Source organism: Anabas testudineus, chromosome 7 (assembly GCF_900324465.2).
Source record: "Anabas testudineus chromosome 7, fAnaTes1.2, whole genome shotgun sequence".
NCBI classification, from domain to species: Eukaryota; Metazoa; Chordata; class Actinopteri; order Anabantiformes; family Anabantidae; genus Anabas; species Anabas testudineus.
Window position 1 is genome coordinate 10,515,965 of NC_046616.1, and position 20,819 is coordinate 10,536,783.

Here is a 20,819-nt window from a genome sequence, read left to right on the forward strand (position 1 = left end):
CCCTCTGCTATGCCCTCTGTGTCTGCTATGGCAGAGAAACAGACTCAATTCAATCTAGCTGCACCATCTGTTCACAGATATCAGGCCTGTCATTTGATATGGACTGCCCATAAAGAGTGGAGGCCTCAAGTTCACCTTAGCATCAGAAATGCCTTATAAAATGTAAAATATATAGTAAAGCATCTACTACATGGAGTTTGTCGAGGCCCAAAACACAATCAGACAGTCTTCATCAGATGGGTATGAAAAGGTCACATCAATCAAGCAGAGTGAACAATACTGGAGATGTAACCAGGGTTAAAGGACAAAAACGTGATATCCATGTGGGTTCAGTTGGGATTTCTCAATAATAAGTATTAGCTTATTGTGAGAGTCTCCGTTGGCAGATCACTACCTGAGTCTAGGCTCGAGGGTCTGGGACATTGCTTTGGCCACATGTTTATAGATTAATAGAGGCGAGCCAAATTGTTTTTTGTATTTGTACAAATTTTCACGAGCTCGGATTGATTGGATCTGTGATATTTCAAGTTCTATAAAAAACTGATTGAGCTTCAACTTTTATCCTGCGTAGTAAATTTAAGTAAAACAAACACTGAAAGGAGAAACAATGCAGCAAAGAATATAGTGAAAATGTATTTGCCCCTCCTCCTTTAACCATGTTATATAAACTTACATGCAATGTGCAAACTGGCTTCTCGGCTCATGATGGTGCCAAAAGAGTTTGTTGCCAGGCACTGATAGATGCCAACGTCTTCCTCCTTATTCATATGGCTGATGTGTAAGTTTCCTCCTACGAGAGTGTAACGTGACCCTGGTCTGGGCTGGATGAAAGAGTCATTCAGCTTCCACCTGTGAATGCAAGCACATGACAAAGACCAACAAGTCTTTAGTAGAGTCAGTTTAGGTTCCTTGTAATTTCTCCTACTCACAGCTTTATGACATAGAGTCCAAATGTAAACTAGACACTACCTACAGCCTTTGGATAGAACAGAAATTAAGGCCATCAGTAACCACAATTTCCAAAATTTAATTTTTCTTTTTTAATTTAAATTTAATTTCTTCAACTTTAACATTCAACTGTTCTACTTCCCTCTAATATTTCCCTTTTCTATGTTTGTCTGTCTATCAAAACCCCACTGGGAGGGCCTTTCACAAATGAGAATCCTCCCCTCCAATCATAGTGATTATCAGACAGGAGGGCAAGTACCAGGACTGCTCGAACAAAATTGCCACATGCAAAGCGCAGGAGAACGACGCTTTCTGATTAAACCTCTTGTTTAAAGTAGAAGCAGGAGTCTAGCATGTGTGTGTCTAAGTGGCTGTGGCTGTGTGTGAGAGAAAGACTAACAAGATGTATTCGCCAGCAAATTGCTTTTTTACTGAACGTCCTGAATGTGTAGCTTGATTCAAGAGACTTTTGTTGTTTACTTAGCAGAATGAAGACTCGTGTTTCACAAAAAACTGAAGAGTTGATGATACTAGTTTAACCATACTCAGCATGTGACCCTAACTTATCTAATTAATTACAGACTACAAGGTTCATTTCCTGTTAACTGAGAGTTTACAGCAACACAGTTCAAAGAATTGAACTTCTTCACTTTGTTTTACTTTCTAAGTGGATTCATCTTAGCAATTCAACAGGTTCTTGAAATCGTCTGCATTATGCTTAGACGTTAGTGTGCAAATGGAACTTTTATTCTCAAACCAAATCACAGATAGAGTAAACACAGTCTAGCACAAAAAGGGACACTTGAAAAAGGGAGACTGAAGAAATGTCTTTTCATCAAAGTAATAAGGCACGATTAGGTTGAATGTTAGCTCCTTGTCATGATTAGATTTTCACAGCTCTTTCTATTTCTGATTTTCCTTCTCCTTTTTCAGTGGTGAGAATTTTGACAAAGAGAGGAGGAGGTAGGGTTGAAGAACGGAGAGAAAGTGGGGGGACATATGCAGTGGTGCGGTGCTCAACAAAAGATTGGCTGATTAGATTGATTTAGTGATTTAGCGTTGCAGCTGGAACTGGTTCAAGAGCTCCAGATGAGAAAAATCAAGGGGCCGTGGTGATAACCTGAAGTGGGGGCTCTAGCTGACAGCAGTCGTTGGGTAGTCTTAGAAAAATTTATTTGTCCTTGGCATGTCTGGAATAAACCTTTCTACATTCACAGCAGTGAGGACCCACTCGGCATATGGTGTCCTGCCGCTGAAACGCACAAGAACCCAAAACAATTTCAAAACTAATTTCCAATGCTGGCAAAAGTGACCTCTGTTAGGAAAAAACAGAAAACTGTCAAGGCGGTGACAGCCCTATGATGTTGGTTGGTTGAACTAACAAAACTGCAATATACCCATCTAAATATCAGTCTCATCACTGAAAGGAGGAAAATATGATATCAAAAAAGTTTGAGATCTGAAAATATGATACGATCTGAAAATTACTTCTTAATGTGGTATATAAACTGCCACAGTTGGTGGCACTTGCTGTAATTAAAGGGATAATTAAAGCAATATTTGATTTGACATGGAGCCGGGCACACTCTCAGAACTTGAACTCAGAGCGTGTGTGTGTGTGTGTTGGGGGGTGGGGTGGTGGGGGTGTCTTGTAGATTTGAACTCATAAAATGGTTTTCATTTCAAAAGTAGGACTATCTAGATAGTGAAGTAGCCGCTAATTGCTTAATAAGTATTCCAGCTGATCCAAGTGATAAGATCTTGTACATTCATTTCAATTTGTGTCCATTAGGCATAACACCAAGGATCTTCAAGCTACATTAACAGCCGCACGCTGATGTTATGAGGGATCGTTTCAACCTATTACACATTAAATGCTTGGCTTTGCAATTTGCATTTAATTACATTGACAGAAGTACCACAGGAATGTGGCCCTATTTGATAGATTATTAATTAATAGCTTATGCGCTTAATGCACATTAAAGCAAATCATCATTTGTTTTCATTTGTCATCATTTTAGCAGCAGAGGAACTGGGCATCAATTTGTTTCTAACACAATTACCAAGGGACTCTTCACCCACACAGGGCCCATGTACTAAACAAAGACAATGGACAACTATTTTTTTTTAATGCACATCAGTCCATCAAGTGATTTGTATCCTGCGTTTCAAATAAGCAATCAAATCAGTTGCCCCGTAGCAGTCTGTGGTAGTGATGCTGTACATAAGACATAAAGTGTAGCAGGCCTAAAGCAGAGATATGGACATAATACACCTTATGCTATTATTTCCGTTATGTGAAATATATTCCTCCATTTTTCTTCTTCACTCAATCTCTGTCATGACAGCAGCCAAGGCTTTATGCATGCACTTTATCTTTTCAGTGGTGACCGATACTGACGACAGGAAGCTTTCCAAATGAATTCTACAGCAGATCTGCGTCCATCTGACAATACAAATATATAATGGACCAGCCACTGAGGCCAATTAATTCATCATTCTCAAAAGAACCGCGATTGGCAGCAAAGCCAAGTGCTACAGGCAGTGAGCAGCAGAGAACAATAAGGTCCACATGTCCCCAGTTTTAGCAGCGCAATAAATCCAGGCTTATTTGTTTTTTAGTCCAAATGCTGCACTTGAAAGCCCTCGGGTATTACTGAAAGGTTCAATGTACCAACTAAATAAACTGTTTACATAAATGCCTGGAAGTGTTACCTGTAGAAGGGTGGTGGGTATCCCTGGGCCTCACAGCTAAAAACCACCTCTCTGCGATTCTCGCCAGGCTGAAGAGGAAACACCACACTGCCAGGCTGCTTGGTGAACATGGGCCTCAGCAGGACTCCGCTTCCTGGGTGGAGAACCATCAACAGTGCATCAGCTTTGATGTCCTTGTGAGCCTGAAAACCATTTTTCAATTTTTTCTACTGGCAACCAGATACAGAAGGTTTACAGGGGAAAAGGGATGCAGGAAGTGGAAAAACAGTGTCCATTAGTCATGTGAGCAGAGCCTTGTGCGTTTCTTCCATTACTCTAAAAAACTTGCTTGATCCCTAAGGTAATGCATAATAAGCTGGTAGGCTTCATAAAACTTTCATGCAAACATCTTAATGTACAGACTTGTCAAAAGGTACACTGCACTGCCATCATGCTTCAGCACAATTTCATCAACACTTCGAACTCACGACCACCTTTCCAGGCGATGTCAATAAACAGGAAATCTGAGAATAGCATGGTCTCATTTTAAATTGTGCCCTTCTTATTTGAGACATTAAAATTGTGCCCTTTACAAATCAGATAAGGAAAAAAAAATATATCAATTCTAACGTGGGATGGTAATACTTGATAGAGGGGTTGTTTTCTTTGCTGCAATATAAACAAATCAAAACAAGGTCCTGGCCTCTTTCAAAATTGTTTGGTTTCTGACAAAGTGGAGCACAAATTGCTTATATTTCAAATTTCATCCTCAAGTTCCCATTATTACATATAATGTAATCTTGCAATGATTCATATTTGGGCTGGGTGACTAATGTTTTTTCTTTCTCCCCAGTTACCATTTTGTCTTCATACTATTATGAAAACAAGATAATCAAGATAGAACAATTATTGTGCCACATTTGGTTTTTAAAATTATGCTCGTTTCATCTGTGTTAGAAACCCAGAATAGCCTTTTCATTTAAAGTGGTGCACTTTTGCATGTTCCTAGTTCAGCCAAATGTTCTATGCAATAACTTGCAAAGTCTATTAGCATTCTGTCACACAGTAATGCAGTTTGATTATCACATGAGTCAAAAGAGCTGACCAACAAGAATTACGACTGTGATTTTAAATGAATAAATGTTACAGCCAAAACAAAACAGTATGTGATTGGATAGAACACATTTACAGAAGAGGCCACAGTTGATCCCAAAAGATGCACCAGTTAGAAAATCTTGTCAAAAAACACTTGTTCTATAAATGCACATTTCTAAATCCATTTCAAATCCCCAGTGGAAGTGTTTTTTGAATTAACATTTTATACTAGTAGTCGATTGATTGATTGGCTGAATAATTGGGCCGATCTTTGACATTTGTTATTAATCAGCATCATCCACCGTCTGCATTCATGCTGACTGATTAATATAAATGTCTGTAGACACATCTGTGGCCTACACTGTGAGCATTTCATGTGTGTACACGGTTGAAAATTACAGAGCATTGATGTGAAAAATTGTTTGGGTGCGCCATTGTGTGTGACTCACCTGGGTGCATTTTATTAGCACTTGAAAAGAGCAGTGAATGAGATTAGAAGATCTGAAAATACAGTTACAGTGTTCATGGCATGCTGCAGCCTCTCCTCTCTGTGTCTGCGTCTCTGTGACCGAGAGCAGAGCTTAGCTGCTCCACACAAAGCACACAGGAGCAGTGAGACTTTACTAGTTTTCGACTGTAGGTCATGTTTAGATTTACAGCATATAAACTGTATGAAATAATAATGTAAGCAATAGTATAAAGTAAAAGTATAGACACGCTAGATATGCTTGAGTGATTTTTTAAAATTGAGACATTGTAAGAATGACACCATGAGAAGACCCGAACAAAATGTCTCCAGTATGTCTAGTGTGTCATTTGTTTCTTAACTAACTCTGAAAGTACGATGGTTAATGCATGTTGTGCAGGTAGAGCTGACAGTAACACAGTGACCCACAGGATAGTTGACACTTGACTGGAATAAACAGCTCTTTCTGTGGCAGAACAGGAATTCATTTGGATTTGTCAGAAGGTATTTGCATTTCTGTAATAGGACAGAAGTAGAAAGATTCTGTAGTCAGGCTTCCTCATTTGTATGAGAGGCAGATATCCTTTTCAAGTTTCTGGAGACCGACCAGGGAGTACAGACTTATCCTCAAGACTCAAAATAATTCTCTGAGAAGCAGGAGATATTTGACAAGAGACCTTGTAGGCTGATTGTTCATCTCGACAAGGATAAACCTGGCAGAAAATTGCACAAAAAAGGCCATCTGATTTTAATATTTGTTAGATGGAGCGTGTCCTCCAAAGTACTGTGAACAGATGATTGATTACCAGAAAACACTTGTTTTACAGTCTGTATTTAAACACAAAAACTAAAAATCCTGCACTAAACAAAACAAAACACTGTTTTACTATAACTGATAAAAGATTTCAGTTCTCATGTTATCAAATATTTACTGTACATTCAGCATCACTGTGAAGAAAGCTTCAATTAAAGCCATTCAGGTAATGAGCATGAGTCAGGTAGAATCTATATACAGTATATTTAGTTCACAATTAAAGGGTGTAATTTTCTACAAAGCAGAACAGCAATTAAAGATTTTTATATTACTGTTAACCATTAACCAGTCATACAATCCCTTAATTCTGCATGTTATAGTTTGACACAGAGTAACAACAATCATAACTCAAGATTCTACTAAAGCCTACTTCAAAAAATAGAGATTTAGTTTAAGTAAGTCAACTATTGCCAAAAATGTTAACATATTACTTTAAAATAAATAATTACTTTTCACATAATTAAAATTAACAGCATCGTTATTTTTTGGCTGTTTAATACAAAAAATACAGTAATATTTTTGTACAGTGTACAGGAACTAAAATAAAGAACCGTCAAGTGCAAATTATAAGAAATAACTTTTAAAATAAAAAACGAATTATTTCATATGAAGCAGATGCCGGAAAAAAGAGCAAAACTGCACAGTGTAGTCCTCTTGCTCATGTTTAGCTTAATTTCATGACCTCCTGATTAAGAATTTTAAAATCATTTGTTTGTGAGCACAGTGAATGAATTGTGACTCTTACTTCATGTGTTGCACCAATCCCTTGTCATTTGTGCCCTGCTGTTGCTACGCTTAAAGAACAACTGCAACGGATCAACTTGCACTACCCAAAATTCACTGAACCATGACTGGCAGTACTTTTGAAAAACCTTGTTATGTACTGCACTCCTAATAAATCCCTCAGTGGATTGCAGAATACAAACCTAACTCAATATTCAATTAACGGAAAATTAATCACCATAGATATTTGGCTGCAGCTCGTATTCTTGGTTATGGCAGCGCTGAGCAGACCTGATCTTTGGCAGTGCCATAGCAACTGTTATTAAAATGGTAAATAAGTGTCAAGTAATGAGAAAGGATTGAGCTCCAGGGTTGTGCCTGGGGGCTCAGTTCAAACTGATGCAAACTCTCTGAAACTCTTTCGTTGCCTTAACACGAATGAATGTAAGATAAGGTGGAGAAAAGCAGAATAATTTCAGGCTTGCTTTCTGCTAATAAAACATAGCACACAAGTGCTGCACACCAGTGCTTTGAGAACTACACTGATCTCGAATCCTAACAGGAAGTTGACCGTACAATGCCGCAGGACAGAGATGGAGGTCATTATGAAAAATGACCATCTCCACTCACATCCCTCACCTGCTGCCATATGGTGATATGGGTGCTCATTTTGAAGGCTCCTCAGACAACGCAAGACTCAGCATCGGAGCACGAGTGGAAGGCAGAGGGAGCTGTTTTGGGAGTTGAAATAAAAACTAATCTCAAATTCAATACTAGCTGACAGCAAATGAATTCCTCCAGCTTACCTCAGCATGAATAAACAGGCACATGGGGAGTCGGCTGTGGGGGAGGCATCAGTCGTTTGTGAGGTCCCAAATCCATTCGTTTCAGCTCAGGGTTTTATGCATCAAATAAAAAAAGCCAATCTTGCTTTTTAAAGCATCTTTCCCCTCTGTCCATGCCGATAAGGTACACCTTTAAGGTCTCTCATTCAGGGGTTGCAAATGTTACTCCATTGCAGACAGGAGGTTAGTGTTGTATCGAGCAATTCAATGAAATCTTATCTAAATGTTTGAAATACAGCATTTTTCGGGGCATGTATTTCAAAGTCCTTGAAAAACAGAACCATTGAACTGTAACTAAAACAATTAATAATTTAACATTTCACCTACAAAATAGGGGAAAAGGAAAAAGAGGAAATTCTCATGATTTGAGCAATACATAAGTTGTGAGACGACATAGGCCTATTGGAATCAAGAAACAGCTAATACAAAATGTTCCAGGCCATGTTATGATTAACTGCTTGGGTGTACTGTACTGTACTATACTGCAGACTCTGATTAATTAAGCTAATTCGTCCGTACAAAGGGGATTGTGCCTGACACATTCCCACCCAATACCTAACCATGGCACTCCATTCTTTAGCCAGTCACAGCTATTGCATCTGAAATTCAATAATACCCAGTGTCATGATAACTGGGGAAACACAGAATTAGGTCCAACTCCATATTTGGGAATGGCAAATTAAAGCTATTTTTTGTTGTTGTCCCCTGTATTGAACGTCTACATAAACCCAGGAACATATTGCTTCAGAGAATGCAATTTGTCATCTAATTGTAGTAATAGCCCTACCTATCCTCCTCAAAATTGGTTAGAAGGTTATTTGTCACTTACCAGCCACTGTGGTATACACTAATGGACACATTCATCATGGTTTAAAACTGTACCATAATCTTTCTAACTATAGTAACACACAAAATGCTTGATTTGACCATTAGGGTTTCTTGTTTTCGACCATGCAGCCCACAGTGGATTCCTATGCTTTGTAAATATAATTTAATACAGGTAAAATGTTGCATCACATTGATATGAGCAACAGACTGGAGTCTAAGTGAGAGTAAAACTGAAATATACCAGTAAAAACAGCTCACACCAGTGCTCCAGGCTACTGGACGTACTTATTTGGTCAAATATGTTAATATATAATCCTCATTAATTGATGGTGATGCATTTACAAGAGATCTAATATTGAGCTCTAATATTATTGCTGCACTAGCTATGTAAATGTCTTTAAAATGGAGGATTTTTCATTTCTGGATGAAGTGAAAAAGGAGCCAACGATGGGAGAAGAAGTCACTGGGGAATATTCCACATCTTCGCATATACAGAACTTCAAAGATGCAATAAAATCCTTGCTTAAGGATTCCTTAAAGGCTTTGCCATGTTCTGATGAATCAATGAGGTAAGTCAATATTTGAAACTCCAGCAGTCTCTGGGAAGCACACATGGGGATACAGAGCAAAGCAAAAGTAGTTCTAGGAGATTGTAATGCTGGCAGCCATTCACTCTATGAACTATTATGAACCTGCTTTAAATGGGGTGGTGGGGAACTCTAAGACGTGTCCTGCTAGCATTTATTTGGAGTGACATCTGTGCCACAAAGTCTGCCTCATAACAATACATGCTTAGCTAAATCAAAAACAAACCAATGTTTACAAATTAGTCTTCAGTAGTGCATTTAGTCATATTACTATTTTACAGGTATATTATTCTACTCATTTTGTTTCTGTGTCTTCCTGCAGCTCAGCAAGTAAGAGCTACTGAACCAGGAAACAAGAAAAAAGTAAAAACGTTCACTTAATATCAACTCAACTGTCAAAGCGTCACATTAGTTTCAACACTTCAAAACACATTTTCACCCAGAATAAGGATTTTTTTTTTCTCCTAAAACTGAAATCACTTTAAGAACAGGTGCTCTTACAATAGGCTCTCACACCCCAAAGTTAAACTATAGAGGGATAATGTAGTGACAAATATTGTTTGTATTCTATATGTCAGTATTTGATTAGGAAGGACGAGAAAAACTGTTATACCTATCTTTTAGTGGCTTACAGGTTTCTGGTACAGTTGCATGGCCACAAACTCTCCTGTTATTCGACAAAACTGTGACACAAGTGTTATTTTCCTCTATGGTTGGCCAAGGCACTTGAGCTGTGCACAATGCAAACTCATTATAGCTTTGTTGAATACTTTTTTCTGATTGCCTCGTCTCAGGTGAGTGATTTCTGAACACTAAACATTTCATAATATCACTGCAATTTGACCAAATCCCGGACATTTCATTGATTTGTCATCAACTTAAATATCAAGACTCTGTGCCAAAAATGCATTACTTCTCTAAAGCTGTAGACACCCACTCACATAACCATGTAAGATTTCTTACTTTGGAATTATTTTGAGACCACATAACTTTTGATTGCCGGGTAAAGCGTTAGCTGCAATCTTACTGGATGTGTTTACATTTCTGTTTCCAGTGCTGCTAAATTGTAGCCCTTCAATGCCAACTGCAGATGTTTCTACTGTTGCACTCATGCCAATTATTTTTAGGCAGATACTTGTTTGCTGCAAAAATATTCTGATATCAATATTCTGCATCTTATTACTTATGTTTTTTGACAAGTAGTTTATTAGACGGGAAGATGTGCACCTTATTATTTCTCATGCTGATTTCTTCCTAATGGCCAGACCCTTGTACATAACTTTGATATATGTTAATGTTTTTTTTTAATATTGTAGTGTGTGAACTGAACTTAAATTTAATGTCCTCTTTCTGGATAAGAGATAATTAGTTACTTTATGAGAAAAATTGGTTATACAACTTTGTAAACAGGCTCTAGCAACCTATAAAATCACTTCTGACTTCTTTTCTCTGTCTCTCTCGCTCTCTCTCTCCGACACACTAACACACACACTCTATAGAGTACATGCGACTGCCTTGGGTGGTTTAAACCCTCGGGGAGTGAGAAGGGGGCGAGGTGGTTAACTCCAGATGAACTCACTATGGGAATGACTTCCCCTTGGCCCCCTTGCTCTCCCACACAGTCGATCCCTACTGTTTTAAGAAAAACACTTCCAAGTCTGTGTAAATAACTCACCTAGAAGCACCTATCCATACGCTCCCAATGTGCCTTTTCTACCCAGTATTGCGTGCCTGCATACTAAAATGCTTATCATGTTTTTGTCTGAACACAGAGGCTTTAGAGGTCTATCGTTATATTGCACCATACTTGTCTTGCAAGCAGAGCATATGTAATGTACCCCCATACTGAATATTAATGCTCAGTTACTGTGTGTTACCAACTGTGAGTGTGAGCCTCAAGAGTGAGGCAAGGATTGTGCAACATAATGCTTTTCAGAAACATTCTGGCTTCTGATCCTTTGTTAAGCCCTAATTTGCTTTAAATACATAACAGAATTTGTTTTCTGCACCTCAAGAGTGAGTAAATACAGTTGCATGGATCTAGTGTGACTGACTGAAACTGCAGACTTGACTGCGTCCTTGAGACTGAGATCAAAACACAGATCATAACAAATCACTGATGTGTATTTAAGAGAACTTAAGTATTTAATATTAAATATTAAATATTTTATGTGATCCACACTTGTGGTGAAGATCCTAATCCCCCAGTGAGTCACGGTTGCAAAAGAAAACCTCATCCACTGATGTGTACTGGATTTAGTGATAAGTGGTGCTAATTGCCATGTAGGCATATTTAGGTGTCTGTGCCAATTTTTAAAAGAGAAGTATGTGCACAAATAATTACACACAGTAACAGCACACAGACACACGTGCACACATACTAATTATTTTAGGTCCCAGCTGTGAGAAGGGGCTGATGATTTGAAGCAAGGCAACATGAAAGATTACGCATTCCTCAAGATACTGTGGTCGTGCAACAAAGCCTTTATTCATCTTGTTCTCAGCTTCAGACTGATACTCCGGAGAGAGCTAGCATTTGACCCTGAACATTTGTAAGAGAGGAAAATTAGGTCCCTTATTAAAGGCAAGATCAACGACAAGATTTCTATACTACTACCAGCGCAATCTCAATTAGGGTAACAATTGAGGTGCTCTTTAAAATGAATGACTGCACACTCAGCTGCAAGATAAAGACACCTAAAGAGTTAGAAACCTGGTTGGTTTTCTTTCCCAAAGGAATTTATTGCCTGTAAAAAAAAAAAAAAAAAAAAGTGAAGGAATGTTGATTTGCTGCCTTGATCTGCCGGTAACAATACAACAACAACAAATCTTTGCGTAATTGGTGGAAAGCTTAGGATGCCATAAAAAGTACATTTTCAAGTGCAATCTGTGTTTTATGTCAAGTCACAATCACCAAAAACAAAGTCAAGAAATACCAATTCATAGGCCCCTGTGCTAACAACATATTAAAGTTCATTTCATGTTTGGGAGGCTTACCTGCCAGATACTCCACCAATGACAGCAGCAGGGTAAGTTTCCATAGCAACTCCATTTTAACGGTCTCTGGTCATTACACGCTCACATCCAATCACAAGTGTGTAGAATCATGGATTTGTCCTTTCCAGCACTTTCACCATTCTTCTGTCAAATAAAAAGAAAAGGAGGGGGGGGGGGGGGAAACCATTAAACATTCAGAGCCACTGGTCACTGGTCTCATTAGACTGTTCTATTTCACAGGGACAGTAATTATCCCTGTTTCCAAGAGGATGAGTAAAAAAAATAATCAGAAGACCAACATCCTGAAACCCTAAAAATCTTTGCTAATAGCATTTAATCTCTGCAAACATTTTCTCTGTCTAAATGTCATTTCATGGCTCTATTTGGCATTGAACGTACTGTGTGTTTACTGTATATTGATATATAGAGTAATCAAGAAAACGCTCTGTGTTGAGAAAACACACACATAAAAAAAAAATGTTTTGTCCAAGAAAAGCCTTAGAAACCACTGGTGCTGTAGAGTTTGCTTAAGTGTGCTTAACACTGCATAAAAGGGATCATGTCTACAAGAGAAACATAAAAGGATTGCTTGCTTGTACTAAAACCAGCTGAGACAAAACAAAAACCAAGCTGGTTGTCAGACACATCCCTAGCATGTAATAAAGCACTGTCCTGGCTCCTCAAATTCTTCTGAGCCTTGAGGATTATGCATTTGTGACATAAAGAGCTGACTGTACACAGCGCAAAACCATTTTTGGTCCCATGGGAGTTTACCACAAATTGATTTTCTCAAGGACTAAACCATAATTTATCCCTGCTTAGTCTCAAATAAAGTCCCAGCAAAGTTGTAAAATGATAATGAGACATATTCCTCCTGTCACTGAGGAACTGTGATGTATTTATTTGGCTAAACACCCTAAATATGGTCATAGCTGTGATCCTAAAACATCGGGTAAATGTTTGTGTACGATAAGGTGGTTATGGAGTGAGAAAGGATGAAGAGAGGAAATTAACCATCGTCTCTGCTCAAACCGACTCTCCCTGGTACATTTAACTGACTGATGGCACAGTTTCCTCTGAGTACACACCATCAGTATGCTGAAATAAATAAGAGAAAATTAATAAGAACATACAGTACAGTCTATCAAGAGGCAAGTGCCAAAAAAACAGAGACAACTGCAAGATTACGCTTTCATAGTTTCTCAGTTATCTGTACGCCTCTTATCTTTGCACCACTGAAAGGCATGACAGAGCATACTGATGCTTATGTGAATCTATCAACTGCGTCCCTGACACATTCGCCTACACTACTCTGCCTTCTGCGTGTACTAAACCATTAAAGGCAACATTTTCCCTTATAAATCTCATTATGGAGACTGGGTTTACGGTGTCGTCCCAGTTCCAACTTATCTTGCAGTTATTAGGTTGCAAATATGATATATAAATGTTGGCTTTTAATAACAAAACTGAAAGAGAAACTTCAAATCCCTTCTTGTGCTCCTGGATATTTTCGGAGTGCTCCTCCTTTGAGGGAATCATTGTGAGGGATGTGCTGAATAGATTACTCTAAACAATGTTTAAAAAAGAAAAAGAGGAGCCTAGAAATTCAGCAAAACTTCATATTTCAACTTCACACGTCCGGTGTGCCATGTTGTTTAAATATTTAGACATCACTTTGTAGGTATAGTGCATAAGCTACCTCACAAAGTGTGATTTGTAAGTCATGTAAATACAGTTGTTAACTCAGGCTGCAGATTGAATTGTTGATGCAATTCGACACTGATACACTCGTGACAAATGCTTCATATTTACAAGATGTTTAGGTAATCGTTTGTTCGACCATGTCAATGTTTGACACCCTCATTTTAACTTCATTCATTCTGTCTTTATAGTACAACACATGTGAACACCCATTCACACAACCAGGTATCCGCTGGCGTCTGACGGCAATCTCTTGATCTCCATTACTCCCAAGCCCTGAGACATCAGACGGGGAGGGGGGCTTAGTGGGGGGGATAAAAGGCAGCCTTTTGATCCAAAATAGCTCAGCAAAAAGATGATGGCGGGGTAAGTAGGGGAGTGTCCATATAGAGATCCACGGAGTTCCTCTTCAGTGCAAATTAATTACTCTCGTGACCTTAAGTAGTAGTGGCAAGGACAATGACTTCCTTTGATTCCAAATTGATTCTCTCATTTGTTTACTGTATGATATGTAGGTTAATGACAGGGAAGACTTTCAAATGTTCCTTTCAACTTCTCCCCTCTTTCATGTCTCTGCAAAATAAAAATCTAATGGTTAAAAAATTGAATATGATCAAGGCTTGAATGACAGTCCTGGGCAAAACATTTTCTGACCCAATTTGTGCGAGCTCTGCTGCATTTAACACAACAGTGATGAATTCAGACTCATAACATTTAGAAGACTCAGCCTGTAATGATTTAGCCACTGATGACTGACTCCTAGCTATGAAGCTGACATTTCAGCTCAAGCACTTACATAAGTGTGTCAATTTCAATAAACTGTATCTGCCAAACTCAAATATTTTGACATCAGTTTGTGCCAAAACACCGCTGAGCGATGTCGAGAGATGAAAAGATTTATTAGAAGCAAGTCTTGATGATGAGCGGAGATCAGCAGAATGTCAGGTGAAGCATAGCTATGTCATGTCTGAATTCAGGATAATATATAGTAGTAATATTAATATTTTTTTCTGTAAGGAAATGTGTGAAATGCCCAAACGTCCCGTTACTGTAATAGCCAACATCTCCAATGACATAAATGGTGATATCAATTTAATTGACTACTTTTCCAATGAAGATTAATCAACATAAGTTATGATAATAAATTGAACTTAATTTAATTTATACAGCAAGTATTCACTCAGTTAGGCTCATATCTAAATGTATCTTTATGTTTTGGACTGTTGTGCAGATGATGCGTTTGTATTTTTTTATGATCTGTTCTTTGTAGTGTGCACTGAATATCACGGGATGCACAGCACAGTACGTAGCTGTAACTAACATTCGTTCATTATTTGGTCAACTATGTTTTTGTTTGACTAATCAAGTGGCATTAAATTACTTCTGACCAACCGTCTACAATAAAAAACAATATCCAATTTACCATTATCATGCAACACTAGGAAAAGCAGAAAATCTCACACTTGAGAAGCCAGAAACATGTGAAATTGAAATTATTTTGTCTTCAATTATATGTCAATCAATGAATCGACTACGCCCTGCAGCGCTGCAGAATCTATTCAAACTGTATGTAATCACATGGAATCAATGCTATGTATTGCAACAGCAGAAAGCCTGGATAGAAAACGGAACACTTTGTTTTATTTCAATGCAGCTGCTTTGAGGGAGGCTTCAGATTTGTGGAGACAAAGAGCTTCTTCCAAAATTCGCTGTTGTCAAAGTGACACCTCTTTTCCTCTTCTTCACTGACAGTGCCAGCTGGAGTTGATAAACCACAGATTGTAGTTCAGTCAGCCACAGAAGCTGACAGTGATGGCAGTTGATTCGACCCTCTCCACTACACCCGATTTCTCCGCTGCCATCAATTTTTCAGGGCTCAAAAATGTATTAATAAAAGGGTACTCCAGGTCCCTTTTGGTTGAAGAGTGCATATGAAGATAAAATTCACACTAAAATACATGAACAGCCCACACACAGACACACGCACACACACACACAGACACCCTCTTGGGATCTGAATCATGAATGAGACCAGACTCCCACACTCTGCAGGAACGAGACAAGACCGGGAAAAATGGCATACAATGCTGCATCTTTAATCACCTGAGCTGTGACTTTACTTGATCTGCAGACACCAGCTCGATCGGTGTTTTTCTGCATGTGAGACTCATCTCATGGCTCCGAGTGCCTCCAGTCATTTAAAATTCATTTTCTGGTGCTGCTTGAGTTGGGACTAGTAGTAGTAAGAAACGTGAAATTTCTCCCTAATACTACATACTTTCATTCACCGCACATACAAATCAAAGATTTGCAGAGCGGCTCTGCTGAAGAGTGATAATGATGTCAACTCCTACTTATGTTAGCACTTTACAGCTATAGGATCTGTTACACTTATTCAGTATTCAATCATGTAACCGACTTCAAGACAATCATTTTTATTTATATTTCATTATGGCAACAAGTTATGTAGTCATCAGGACTGTACTGCTGTTCCTTAAAAGTCTCATTTTTTCTTTTCCATCATAGAACAGACACAGTTGTTATGTGTTCAAGTATATGCCATATCATTTGGAAGCATACACATGTCTGTAGCCTGCTGTACAACTTTAACATGAAAAGACTGACTGTACTTTCAAAGGTACTTCTGTTTGTACCGACTCTAAACCTTGAACTCAAGGGTACTTTTCAAGTTCCGCATAAATGGAAAAAGTTGAAAATAAATAGACTTATTATAACTTTCCCCTGCCAATATTGCTGTTCAAGAACCTATGTAGCTATAACCGGCGAGCTCAAAACTTTCTTTAGCTAAAGATTTTACATGTGCCAACCCATTTATTTCCCTTCCCCACAAATGGCACACCATGGGAGTCATGGAAGTGCCAGCATATTCCCCAGCCAAGATTCTACCTCAAATAGTGGCACAAGACAAAGAGACTAATGATGTTTTGATCTAAGCACACAAGCCGCAGGCATGACATAACACATGCCAGCTTCTTCATTTCTCCAGACCGCACCAGGAACACTCCTCCTCCCAGTCTCAGTTGTGGTAACACCAACTGAAAAAGGTTCTTACTGCTTGTTTGCATGCTCCAAGCTCAGGTTTTAACATAATATGCATGGCATATGGTTATAATTCAAACAGCAAATACAAATACAGCAAATGAAATAAGTAACAGATGTAAGTGAACTGATAAATGACTGTGACGATAGAAATTAACTAAATGTGACTGGATATTAATCCCTCTAATTGTGCATTTGCAGCAAACATGCTGCGTGGTTGTCTTACAACTGATGCTAGCTCTGACTAAGAGTTTTTTTAGGCACAAGTGGCTGGCAATTCCAGCACACCTGCCTTTACTGAGGTAGTAATTAAGGATCCCATTAGGATTTAAGAGCCTGCCAATTAATAGTTCCTTAAATACACAGATTTAGGTCTTTGTGGAGTACTTTGGTTGAACTCAGCAGTTAACAGGGAAGGTAATTTTAGGCCCATGGTGGAGAAACACAAGCTGTTATTAGTGTCAAACAAAAAAAGCTTAAGTGTTTGTGAGCATGGCAGCTCAAGGTGTCTTTACAAACAGAAGCACAGCAATTATACAAATGCGGCAAACAGTGAAACTATACAGTACAAATAGTATATGGTTAAATGGTGACATTACATTATCTTGCCAGATACTGCACAACAAGTTAATGTATTTTTCTTTCTTGCAAAAACTGGAAATAATCCAAGACGTGCTTCAGTTAGCACTTGAAAACATTACTTTTAAACATTTGCATATTACAAATGTACCTTGAAAGACATTCAGAGAGGAGGGAGAATCTTTTTTTTGTAACTAGAGTGTTTATGGATGGACACGTCTCTGTGACGGACTCAAAAAAGAGGAGGAGGAGGTCGGAACATGAACTTTACAGTTGCCCGACGAGCAGTGTGCATGGTGTGCATGACAAAATGTGAAATCAACACATGCAATGTGGAGAAAGACTAAAGCAGGGACGGTGACCTCTACTCCTATCAGTACAAAACAGGCTTGTTGATTCAAAACATCTGAAGCCAACAGGATACTTCCAGCTCCACATTTCAGGTTACATATTGTACAGAATTACTGTGTGCATCCTGTAGAGACACGCTGCAGACTTCGGTAGCTGTGGCTGATGTTTCTCCAACTATTTAAATTGAATTACGTCATAAATAGTATGTGCAGGTAAAATGCTGGTTTCTAAAGAAACCATGGTGCCAGTGTTGATCACTCGCAATAAAATACTGAAAAACAACAAGTCCTACTTGCACACGTCATAAAGCACAACATTTTGCCTGCATCAACTATCTTCGGGCTATGTTCCGTTTCTCCCACTTCTCATGCAAACCAGGCTCCGCTCAGTGGGATACTATGAACATCCCCTCCTCCTCCTCATTTTGAGACAGTGACATCACCATAAACTAGTCCAGTCATAAGCGCATTTCCCTAAAGAGATGTGTAGTACTGTACTGTAGCTCTACTGTTCCAACCACTTGAATAAGGCATGAAGAGTAACTGCACTCCAGAGTAGTGTCTAGTGGAGGGAATTAAACCTTATCTGGAGGTGGTAACTGTTGTGTTCAGGGACATTCAGCTGGCTCCACATCAACTTCAAACTAAATTCACTACTTACATCATTCAGATGACACAAGCTACAAACACACAGATAATTGTCATCATTACAATAGCAGGTGTTTCTAATGTTTTGGCCGCTCTATTTACATCACTAGGGCCTCAATAGCAAACACACAGTAGAATTATCACCTTTCTGGCAATTTTACCAAAAGAAGAATTTAGCAGAGCTGCTGTGTTGGATTCATAAGTCAATGAGTGTTTTCAGAGTCACCTCCAATTTACTTAATGGCAGAATTATAATGTGCAAGGCAGCTCCGTCTCAAACATATGGACACTTGACTTTATGAGAACTACTTTTTCCAAAAGGAGCAGCACGGGAAAGGGCTCGGAGCACGGTGCAATCAAAGAAAAAAAGGGAGAAGCGAGCGAGTCCAATCCCCTGTTGATCACTGGCGACAAATGAGTTCTGCCAGAGGTTTTAAATGAGCAGCCTCTGATAGATGACTGTGCGCCCTGCTGACAGAAAACATGCGTGGTGCGAACGGCCGCGGCACAAAGAGCGCGTCTCTGATAAATTATCCAAATGGCACAAGTCAGCTGGGAACTGGAGAACTGGGCATTTCTGATGGGCCATAAACACACGAGTACAAGTAGAAACACGGAGGGCTTCGCACTGCTGGAAATAAGAGTTTGAATGAATGAGGGAACAGTTCGGCTTTTACCTGAGTGACGTTACGGTCCCTGCGGTGTTCATCCCTTCTCTGATATCCATGTTACACCGCGCATCTCCCTGTGCCTCTGAAGTTCTCTTTAAAGTGCGGAGTGTCGCGCTCGTAGAAACGGAGCCAAACTCTCCTCTTGGCTTTCAAAGAGCTTGTCCGGGCTGCCTACAGTGACAGCCGGCGTCCACGCTTTCGTCCCTCGGTGCAGTCGGTGTCTCCACAGTCGGTCCTTCCTCGGCTACTCCGCACACGCTCCATTCTCCGGAGCCTTCATTTTGGGGCACCCCTGGCCGTCCTGCTCACACCGCCACAGGGCTGAGACAAACCCAGCCCGCAGAGGAAGCTTCTACCGAGGTCTGCGGAGCGAGGGCTTCACTAATTCACCCAGTGCGCAGCGTTCACGGCGCGCTCGGCGATCAGTGTCCGACTCATTCACAGCGTCGAGACGAGCAGCCTGCGCGCCCGGCGGAAACGGTACATGGGCCATTAGAGGTGGATACACACACACACACACACACACACACACACACACCACTACACCACTACTCCCCCTCCCCAACACGCTGCAAGTTTACACGACGTTCACCGCGGCGTCGCCACGTCCCCAAAGTGAAACGAGGGTTCTAATGATCTTCAATACATGTAGTTATTATCTTTATTTCTTTATTTCCATTATGATGGTTTTCTTGCGTCTCTTTCAAACTGAAGAAGCAGTACAGTCAAAGTTTATTTAATTAGATTGATTTCCTTCTTTTAATCAGCTGATGCTCTATTAGAACATTGAACATTGAATTAAGGTAAAGTGAACTCTAACTGCTGCCTCATATTTTTACTAATGATCATATGATGAATGCAGACTGTCTGTTCCCTCCTCTGTGTTTACTTATTAGAGCTCTTCCTATCACACTAGTTTCCTTCTTAGTGCATCAAGGTTTGGTGACATCACCTAATTATCCCTATACTTCCACCCAGCAGCCCACACACACTAGACCAGAGGTCTGAGTGAAAACACCCCTGTGGGTTTGCAGAGTCTTTTTTTGGCTTATTTGCAAATTAACTAAACACCATAGCCGTCAAATATTATTTATAGTGCTGTAGAACATTGTACTGTTTTGTACAGTGCACCGTACAGTAGTATTATTATACTGCCACTTTCTTTTAACCCTTAAGTGACTCATGGTTCATTATGTCCTCGTTAGCCAGGCTGTGAATGTTTAACATTTGCTTTCAGGACTATTTTACTGACATAATAAACAACATTGTTAAGAAATATATAGGGAATATATATGTGATAATATATGTATATCTATATACAGTATATATTCTCCACAGCCTTTGTGTATTATTGATAATTAACACAACATTTTCACAACAATTGAAAGAAAACATCATTGTATACTGATTAACACACCTGTTTCAGCTGATATGAGATTTAAATGTGCCATTATGCACTTGTATCTCATCATTACTTCTACAAAAAAAAACAAAAACAAAAGAGAGATACCCATGAAGCTCACAAAGTTTAAACAGTCAGAACTTGTAATGCTGTACGCGCTACGCCTCCGGCTCATAATCCACTCATAATGTTGAGTGGGATTTAAGAGAATCTTCTTCTCTTTGAGCCAATGGGAAAGGGATAATTACAGAAGAAATTAATGAATGCCCTGCTGGGCCTTGGAAAGGCAAGAGGAAAAAGAGAATATTTGGATTAACCTAAGGAATGAACATTTAGTATTCCTAAGCCACCCATGCACACAGCTAATAATGGGAGATCAAAGCTCCAAGGAACACTTAATAGTATAGTCAC

At 39.2% G+C, this 20,819-nt stretch overlaps 1 protein-coding gene across 2 annotated transcripts in view; it reads right to left on the reverse strand.

The window, feature by feature from the left end:
* Positions 1-19,406, reverse strand: part of cntn3a.1 (contactin 3a, tandem duplicate 1) — a 60,089-nt gene extending 40,683 nt beyond the window's left edge. Inside the window, exons 1-4 of one of the 2 annotated variants that reach the window (XM_026368841.1) lie at positions 19,013-19,406; positions 11,998-12,138; positions 3,664-3,796; positions 674-849 (exon numbers count right to left, since the gene is read on the reverse strand). In XM_026368841.1, the coding sequence (XP_026224626.1) occupies positions 674-849; positions 3,664-3,796; positions 11,998-12,052 (364 nt within the window). In that variant the 5' untranslated portion in view covers positions 12,053-12,138; positions 19,013-19,406. Of the gene's footprint in view, positions 1-673; positions 850-3,663; positions 3,797-11,997; positions 12,142-19,012 lie in introns of both variants that reach the window. The other variant, XM_026368840.1, reaches the window with a different exon arrangement.
* Between the last annotated feature and the right edge of the window lie 1,413 nt (positions 19,407-20,819).